Below are 9,768 nucleotides of genomic sequence, written 5' to 3' on the forward strand. Positions count from 1 at the left end.
TACACTAATTTAAGTATATTATATTCAATAAACAATACAATTACACATGAAAACTAAATACATAATTATAACATTATTGTTTGACATAAAACTATTGAAAATTAAATAAAACAGACACTATTTTAGTCAAATTACTGATTAAAACGGTGTACAAACACCTCTAAAACATAAAAGCTAACAATAGGTGAAAAAGAAAAATATTTACGTCTAAAACTGTAGTCATATCTAAAGTTTAAATCATCATAATCACTATGACCACTATTTCCTAAAGTTTTAAACAACTTTCTTCTATTTTGTTAGATAACTAGATAAAATTAATAATAACTGATCATGTCAATTTCAAAAATAACATTTTATATGAGGTGGGTCTTATGAGTCAAACATGGTTATATTCTTTTTGGCTTTAACAACTCTACAGTTATTAACTTGTGTGGCAAAGCGTAAGGAATTAAGTGTCTCACTGAAGCATTCATCAAATTGATTGATATTTACCAACATAAGTGTTTTCGAATTGCCTCCTAGACTGGGCATCAGTAAGTGGGTCAGCTTAGAATTTCTGTATGGTATATGAGACTGATTGGTCTGCAGTGATAAGATAACTTTAGACAGCTCTGATAAAGACCTGTTAATATGTTTTGTCTCCTCCATGCGCTGTGTAGTTTTCCCACTTTCTGAACCAGCCAGATCCACCAAATTCAAGTTACTTGTATATTTTTCTTTACGCTTTTCATGTATCGCCGATATTTTGATCTGGGCGACTGAGTGAGATCGCGAACTGCGCTCATTATTTAGCGTCGCAGCTGTCTGTCTGTTACGTTGGGCAAATATCATCAGCCTGATAAAATCGTGTGAATTCTTAACTTCCTCTTCCTTCAAATTCGATACATACACATCAGTTCCCTTTGAATCAGACATTTTTATCTCATGTGTTACTTGATCCTTGCTGGAGTTCAGCAGATCATAGATTACTTCGTTATATATTTCCAAGAAAGATGCTTTTATGGTTACCTCCCAGCCCATCCTTTTCAAATCTTCCATACTCGTGAATATCATGTTGAAAGCTCTTGGTATGATTCCATACTGTTCAGTTCCACAGCCACCTTCCATAGTGTATGTTTTACCAGATCCTGTTTGCCCATATGCAAAAATACACACATTGTATCCATCTAATGCTGATTGGACCATTGTAGAAACCTCAGCAAACACATCTTCTTGAGTTGCATGTGGTGTAAAAATACCATCAAATGTGAAACCATGTTGTGGCTTTCCTTTTCTGACGGAGTTCATTAGTTCAACTTTCTCTACTTCTATAGAGCAAGAATCAAGCACATTGAGATTATATCTTGGTTTAGATTGTTCTGATTCCAGTGGAGGTCTAATTCTACAGTATACTCTAATGTTACCTTTCAAATCTTGAATAGTATTCCTTAAGTCTCTCTGCTCTTTATGCATGGCAGCTAAAATATTGTGCAGTATTTCTGATTCTGACTTATATTTAGCAATAGTCTCTTGAGCTTCTTTATAGTCAAGTTGCAATTTGTCAAATTGTATAGATATCTTCTTAAGACTATCTGTCAAGACTCTCAGTGCTTCTGTCTCCTCCTGCAGACTTTTATGTTGTCGAGATAAAGCATCAAATTCTAATTGTACCTTATCAAGTTCAGCAGTCTTCTGTTTGAGACTAGTAGTGATTTCGTCTAATAACACAGTTTTGCGCTGCAAGTTTTCATTTTCCATTTTCTGAATATCGAAATCTACTTTCATTTTATCATATTCTGCAGATTTTTCTCTTAATTCTGTTAGAGATTTTAGCAGATTCTCTTTTAATCTATCCCTCTCAGTCACAAAGCTTTGTACAGAATCCTTAGTCTTCTCATAACTGTCAGTAACTTCAATGTGTTTTTCTTTCAAGTCATCAAATTCACTTTTCATGTTCTTGTGTTTTCCCAGCAAATCATTAAATCTTGCTTTGTAGTCATATGGTGCTATTTTAGGAGCTACAGTTACTTTCTTTTCAACCTTATTTACTTTTGGAGGAGGAACAGCAACAGCAGATGGTGCAGTTGCCGATCTCTTCAAACGTGGAGCTGGAACTACTGTTGAAGGGCCAGTGCGTGCAGGCTTTGTATGATTAATTAAAAGATCCTTCTTGTCAGCATCACTCAGAGTGCTGACCAGGGTTCTAGCCAATGGACGACGATTTGGCAAGCCCGGCTTGTTTTCTTTGGTGGCTGTCACCGGTGGCATTTTGGGTATTCGAGACATCTGGAATTCAAGAATAAGAGAAATTACTTTTATAATAATTTTCTCATTAGAAGATAATAGTTTATAAAGTCATAATAACTTCTTGTTTTGTTTTTTAAGTGTTTTGACAACAAAATGTTTAGTAACTGATGTGATATCTGAATATTCTTGACAGGATACACTAAAAGTAAGATCAAAATGCACAGCTTAATTATCCATACAGATACAGGTACCACAAAAACATGTTTAAACGTGTCCATATCAAACAAATACCAAGAGTAAAAAAAATATCAACTAGCTAACTTGTAAATATTATCCCAGCAGTCTACCTTCTTCTACAAAAAGCAGTGTTTTCAAATACATGTCGCATAAACCATGACAATTTACAAATAATTAGTAAAAATACTATTAATACATCTGCATTTAACTGCAGCCCGCGCTTTCTCAGCACTTCATCAAGATTTGAGAAATATAAGTTTTAGAAAAATAATACCACGTCTATGTTATTACCTTATTCATCACAGTGTAAACGCCAATTTACTCGTAGCACACAAAATATAGACGATTCTGAAACACAAATTAAGACTTACGTTACAAAAAATACTGGTCACTACGCACTGAACATAATTCTGATGCATAAAACAGATTATTTTTAGTAGATACACGATATATAACTGTTTCACACACAATATAATGAGGTCATCTATGAGAATAGTTTAGCTAACCACCACTGCAGTAATTACTTACAATTTTTCTTTAATTATTCGTCTTCCGTTGATTTCAAACAATCATTTGTCAACACGAACGACAACGGATATTTTCTATTCAAAATTCAAAATCTATTCCTGACGCTTAGTAGTGTCAAATGTTACAACATTTAAAAATAAATTTTGAAGAACTAGACTCTACCCTTTTGAGACAAAACATCATAAAATGTTTGGATAACATGTGATTTATTAACAGATAAAGTTATATAATATTGTTTTATTTCTTTTTATCCTTGAACTCCAAAGTCCTTATTCATTTCATAAACTTATATTGAAATTACCTTAGAATAAACTTGCACTAATAATACCAAGCATATGGTTAGAAAAAAATGTGTAAAAAGCGATTTAAACAATGGCTAAAACTCTATAAATTTATTTTTATTACAACCTGTGTGAAAATAATAATTGTTACAAAGTTTTATGAATATAATTTGATATTAGTATGTTCAATTTTGTTAGTAAGTACAGCGAGAATATTAGTAGTAATTGATAATATTTAGGCTGGCAACTCTAGTTTGTTCTTGTATCTTCTATTTCCTCATGAAAGCGGAAAAGTGTCGGGCTCTGACCCTATTTTTGATTGGTCACTTGCGCAAACCATATGTATTTTAACCAATAAGATATTTAGGTTAACGTCCTATCAGAGTCATAATAGTATATGAAAACTAAAACAAATGAAATCAAATTGCCATTGCTATCCTATCAAAGTATTGTGCGAAGTGCTGTGTATAATTTTGAAAAGTGGATAGTTATCATGGTGTGTTTAAGTGTAAAGTGAAATATTTTCTTTTAATCGTTTCAAAGCTTTCTTATATCGTTCAAGTATACGTCTCAGTGGCAAGTAATAATAAAAACAAACCGCATTGTTAAACTGTTTATCACCATTGACGGATGTCCTTGTAGATTTTGCAAGAAGTGAAGTGGCGGTAAATTTGACTTTTTAAATTATTTATTGTTTTATCATGTAGTTATTGTTACGGTACACATACGTAATGGGTAGTCCGGAAGAAATTGTGATTGCTTGTGAAAGCAACGTGGTTGACAATGCTGATAATGAAACAGCTGGTGAGATATCAGAGACAGAATTAGGCGATGTTACGGAAACATCATCAAATGTTAATGAGACCAGTGCTCTCAACTCGTGTGATGCCAACACTTCCAAAGAAGGCGATGCCTCAGGTGTGGGTACTTCAAAAAAGACGAAAAAGAAATTTCGCCATGGCAAAAAAGGTCATACACCCGCCAAGGACAACCCTGATAGAAGTACCATACGGCGCGTGAATTACATTGGTACGAAGTTCAAACAAGGAAGGAAGAGGGCTCAGAGCTTTCCATCAATCTCCAAGTTTTTCCTACCACATAAGAGGCCGCGTAAGGAAGTTTTTATACCACCTACCAAATTTTTGCTAGGTGGAAATATATCAGATCCCTTAAACCTGAACAGTCTTCAGGATGAGGATATCAATAGAGCTATGAATGCAGTTACTCCAGAATCTTCACCTCTACCTACACCACCTCGGCATAAGGCTAAGATCGATGTCATAATTCCACCAAACATAAGGGATCCATTAAATTTAATGGAGCCATTAGATAATGAGGAGTATGAGAAGAGACTGGAGATGCAGCAACGCAAGCCACGCAAGAAGGCACGACTAAGGAGACGCACAACTGACAACACATCTCCTGTTACTGAGGAGCCTCCTGAAGTGGTTGTGGAAGGCATCAAAGAGCCACCACCTCCAGAACCATCCACATCTGCATGCAAGTCACGCAAAAGATCTTGTAGTGACAGTGATAATAACTCTCAGAAAGTCAAAGACCCTAAGAAGTTGCGCAGGATGGATTCATTAGATAAGATTGTAAGCCCAGTAGTGCCTCAGCCAGGAGCATGGATGCGGGCGCGACCCCAACAGCGGACCGCACCACCAGAGCGTCCAGCATCACCACATCGCACTAAACTAAAGAGCATCTCTGATGAAGACCAAAAACTTCCAACGTTTCACCCCAAAAATTCAAGATATCAGTATGGTAATTATGACAGGTCAGTAACCAGTTTCTTTTATGTGTTACCTAGTAAGGGGAGAGGGTAGTTATAATAAAAGAGGAGCAAGATTCTGAAGAGTTCTCTTATTTGTCAGTTATTTTGCCAGCTGGAAGTATTTGCATGACAACAGCTTGACCTCTAAATAAATCTTTTGTCATTCATTATTATTGTAAACCGTATGAATAAATATGTCTTAACAATTCAAAAACGTTATTTTCCAAGGAGAGCAACTAAATATCTTAAGCATAATAATATATCTTATGGTCTTTGTGTCAGATTTTAATAATATTAATGTATGGTTACAGGTATTATGGTTATCGGAACTTGAATGCTAACATGGATATTCGGCTGCAAGTATTTGAGATGCACAGACATCTCTTCCAGAACAAAGATGTGTTGGATATTGGATGTAATGTGGGCCATATTTCTGTAGCAGTGGCACGGACACTAGGTGCCCGGTCAGTTGTTGGGATGGACATCGATCCAGTGCTCATAGGTATGTAACAACCACATACATGTAATCTACCACAAATTATAAATACAAAATTGCATACACACACAAATATAGGTCACTGATTTAACCTGATTAGGTGCTATTCACTTCTGGCTGCCATCCAATTACTTCAAATACTATGTGATTTAGAAATTTTCATAGAATTATTGTCATCATAATGTAGAGTATAAGTGGTACTATAATAGAACTATCAGTTGTAGTCAGAATCATAAAAAGCATTCTCAATAAAAGTCTTGTTCTGATTTTTTAATTGCATTAACTATTGTAAAACAAAGAGGATAATAAAAATACAACATTGAATTCATTGAACTTAGATAATTACTTGATATTGTGGTAAGGCAAGGAGATACACATTTATTTTACTATTACATTAATTAGTTCCCATAAATTAATGACCTTGGAGTAACTATAATTATTATTATCATACAATAACTAATAAAATTATTATCCTATTTCAGGGAGAGCAAGAAAGAATCTGAGGTCCTTCATTCCAGTACCAACTGAACAAAAGCGGGATGACGACAAAAAAATGGACTTGGATGACGATAAAAAAGGAGATTGTGATAAGTGTAAGGAAGACAAGTGTGAAGACTGCAGCATTGATCAGAAACTCGACAAACACGACGACTTGAAAAAGGTCTCTGCAAAAAGGATGCGAAGGCCTCGAAAGAATAGGAAAGCAGTTCAGAAACAAGAACAAGGCCAATGCTTCTTCCCCATGTCAATGACCATGTTGTATGGACCACTTGGTGACTCGACCTCAGAAGTCACGCCACCTGTTTTCCCTTTCAACGTTACGTTTAAGCAGGTACGTTAGTTATTTCATCCTATGACGAAATAAACTGTCATCTCATTACTAATGTTGAAATATTACGTACTTAAAGCCATTTTGTACCACTCACTTATTATTTCACTATGTTTTGTCTTGTTGCGCAACACGACATGTCACGACATGTCGATCTTCCGCGCGTATGATGCATGATGCTACATGTCATCTCTATTATTAAATGTATGAGTATTAATCTTACGTTAATATGTTTCAGGGAAATTATGTTCCTCGCGAGGAAGTCGCGGTCGGAAGCGGCCCTGACAGTCCTCAGTTCGATCTGATCCTGTGCCTGTCTACCACCAAGTGGATGCATTTAAATTGGGGCGACGCGGGCCTCAAGCGTGCCTTCCGAAAAATGTTTGCCGATCTACGCCCCGGCGGAAAACTGGTGCTAGAAGCACAAAATTGGGCTAGTTATAAGAAAAAGAAGCGTCTAACGGTATGTTGCTACTTCTCTTTTACAAATTTATTTAAAAATCGTTGATATACTTTCAATAGATGACTAATTGTTATTTTTATTTTGTTTCAGCCTACAATATATGAAAACTTTAACTCAATTGAGTTATTCCCGAATAAATTTCGCGATTACTTGCTGTCACCTGAAGTCGGATTCAGCAAGTGTTGCATACTGGGTGTACCTCAGCATGCAAGCAAAGGATTCCGGCGGCCAATACAACTGTATATAAAGGGCGACTTCACGCCGAGTAAGGCGCGCTGGTCGGACGCGTACGCTCCGTCGTCGCACCACCGGCCCGAGGCCGAGCCCCCGCGCCGCACGGTGTACGCGCCCGTGGCGCCCGCTTACCGGCCCAGTGATGATGCGCCTTCCTGCGGCGCTGCGACGCCGTATTCTCCTAATCTGGATTGCTCCGCCGATGATTCGCCATTTTACAACCCCCGTAGCGATTCATACGCGCCGTCGTACCAGCCCCCGCGGCCCACGGTGTACGCGACGCTGCCGTCCCCGCTGGGCAGCGCGTCGCCCGCCGCCTCGCCCGCGGCCTCGCCAGCCCCGCACGCTTCCCCGGCGCCGGATCCACTATCTGCTCGCGGTTTCCCTGAGCCGCGACCTCATGATGATAAGTCACCGCAGAGCGGTGCGTTTGTTTAAGTTTAGAAGTGACCGGAACTTATAAATGTGATATTAATCACTAAATTCGAGGTTAGGACTGTCTGTGAACTCTAAAGAGTATACAATAATTCATGCACCAGCTCGGGACCTGGTTGGCATGGATCTTAACCTGAGCACGCGAGCCTTTACTGACTGTTTTCACGATAACATGCATAATAAGTAACCGGTGTAAAGGAGCGTCGGCAGGCACGGGATATTGCCGGCACTCATTTTTAGATTTGTAATGTCCTCCCGCCTTTCATATTTCTATGTAAATATCGATTAGAACCCATAGGATTATGTTTCGATAGGCTGAAAGTATTTTATAATATTATAACCGCACATTAATCTATTCTGGTGTTTTTATTTCACCCAACTGCGTACCCGTAATGTACAGCAACTTTGTTTTTGTTTGTTTTTATATAGGCCGGTATACAAATGGCACATCTTGTAATTCTCAAAATCATAGATTTCCCATAAAGTTATTATTACAGTATACATTATAATTTGTAAGTAAAGTAGCTGTATCCAAAAACGAGTGGACAATAAAGAACAATCTATGCCAATCTTGGAATAATTGTATTGATAACAATATTGTGTTTTATTTATGTAACGTTGTACAAAGGTATAATTCTAGTACAAACTTGTTAGTACACGCAAAAGGTTAAAATAATAATTGATGTAATTCATTGGGAATTGTGGTATTGATAAGGAAACGCGTTGATAACCGGTTAGGCCCTGTACAAACATTTCTTGGGGAGCTATTTGATTGTGGATTGTACATTGCTACGTGTGAGAGTATGAGACGGTTATTCTGCAGACGGCTCTTACAAAAGTGGGTTGCGTTAATTGCGTCGTGTTTACGCGTCTGCTATGATAATGAGTGCTACAGCGTGCATACGATATACAGTAATACGTACTGTGTTCGTGATTTCTAAAATTGTTTGTTCCTCTTGTTTCATTCGACCTTAATAGACGTATTTAATTTAATTCTACGAATTAATTCCTTTCATTCCTTGGGTAATTTAAGCATTGAAAAGTTGTCATTTCACCTGGTTGGGTAAAATAGATTACGGGACGAAAACAATTGGAAACAAGGGAATGCAAATTTCGCGAGATTGGGGCTCAAGCGAGAGCTCATGGGATTGTATTTATAATCTTCATCGAGATTAAATTCCCTATTGGAAACTTATCCTACTATTATAATGCCTATTTTTATTTCCAATTCCATCAAATTTGAAGAATGAATGTTTAACAGCAATAAAGGAAAACAATAATTTTGTTTTGACCTGGTTCTCAAACTGGTTTGCGGACCGACCAACAGTGTTATCAACTTAAAAATACATACCAGTCTTATTTATTTATGACTTTCGTCCATTTTGCTTTGTGTATTTTTTATACTAAACTATATAGGCAGACAATATATGTAGGTGTTTACCTATTCTACATTTCGAATGCAAATAAGTAGACGTAGGTAATAAAAATATTCAGATTTCGTAAAGAAGTTCATAGGTACCTATAAAACAATAAGAAACAATAGAACTTAATAAATGTGGCTAATTGCAACAATTGCAGTAACATTTGCAGTATATTCGCAATGAAGTTATGTTCAGTACCTATATTATTATAATCTACGTAATAAACTTTAAACACGTTCACACGAGGTGAATAACCGTAGCTAGGAAGCTTATCGCTAACGTTACTACATTGCAAAGTTCTATAAACAAAGTCGGTAGAACAATATTATTATGCATGATAAATAGTATCTATGCATGTAGGAGTGTAGTCATTGTAGGTCTGATGATATATTGATAAATATTACACCAGTTATTCCACAGAAAGGAAGGTAGAGAGTAGAGGCGCGTAATGTTGTACATCGTCGTATCGTCACCGCATTTAATCGTAATTGTGTGCAGAGGTGCACATTACGCCACGTAATGCCACTTTACAATGTGCACCCACTTTTCACCATTTGTGTTATAAGTTGGTACTTATAGGCTCACCCCCTATTACATATTTGAAATTTTCGAATAACTGAAAAAAGCCCAGCAATACTTTGCCCGACTCGAGATTTGAACCCGAGACTTTGTCCGGCAGTCGCACTTGCGCTCACTCGACCAACAAGGTCTTGTGATTGAAAGTAATGTTGTACTATTAAAAGAAGAAAACAATACCTATCGCTATTCGCTAATTAAAAAACAGCGATTTAATTTTCATAGTTAGAAAATCTTGCTAAAGTGTTATGAACCTATTTGAATA

The 9,768-nt window shown here is 36.9% G+C and overlaps 2 protein-coding genes across 2 annotated transcripts; one reads left to right on the forward strand and one right to left on the reverse strand.

Annotated features, from left to right (window-relative positions):
* LOC118267109 (protein claret segregational) lies at nt 1-3,100 on the reverse strand. The gene is made up of 3 exons (XM_035580904.2): nt 2,992-3,100; nt 2,755-2,811; nt 1-2,265 (listed from the first exon to the last, which is right to left on the reverse strand). The coding sequence occupies exons 2-3, from the start codon at nt 2,761-2,763 to the stop codon at nt 370-372; spliced, it is 1,905 nt and encodes a 634-aa protein (XP_035436797.1). The 5' UTR covers nt 2,764-2,811; nt 2,992-3,100; the 3' UTR covers nt 1-369.
* A 489-nt stretch (nt 3,101-3,589) lies between these two features.
* On the forward strand, nt 3,590-8,101 carry LOC118266925 (7SK snRNA methylphosphate capping enzyme bin3). The gene is made up of 5 exons (XM_050702923.1): nt 3,590-5,052; nt 5,361-5,551; nt 6,028-6,377; nt 6,613-6,837; nt 6,928-8,101. Exons 1-5 carry the CDS (start codon nt 4,004-4,006, stop codon nt 7,507-7,509), a joined length of 2,397 nt encoding a protein of 798 aa, XP_050558880.1. The 5' UTR covers nt 3,590-4,003; the 3' UTR covers nt 7,510-8,101.
* The last annotated feature ends 1,667 nt before the right edge of the window (nt 8,102-9,768 follow it).

The sequence above is a fragment of the Spodoptera frugiperda genome, chromosome 23, assembly GCF_023101765.2.
Source record: "Spodoptera frugiperda isolate SF20-4 chromosome 23, AGI-APGP_CSIRO_Sfru_2.0, whole genome shotgun sequence".
Lineage (NCBI taxonomy): Eukaryota > Metazoa > Arthropoda > Insecta > Lepidoptera > Noctuidae > Spodoptera > Spodoptera frugiperda.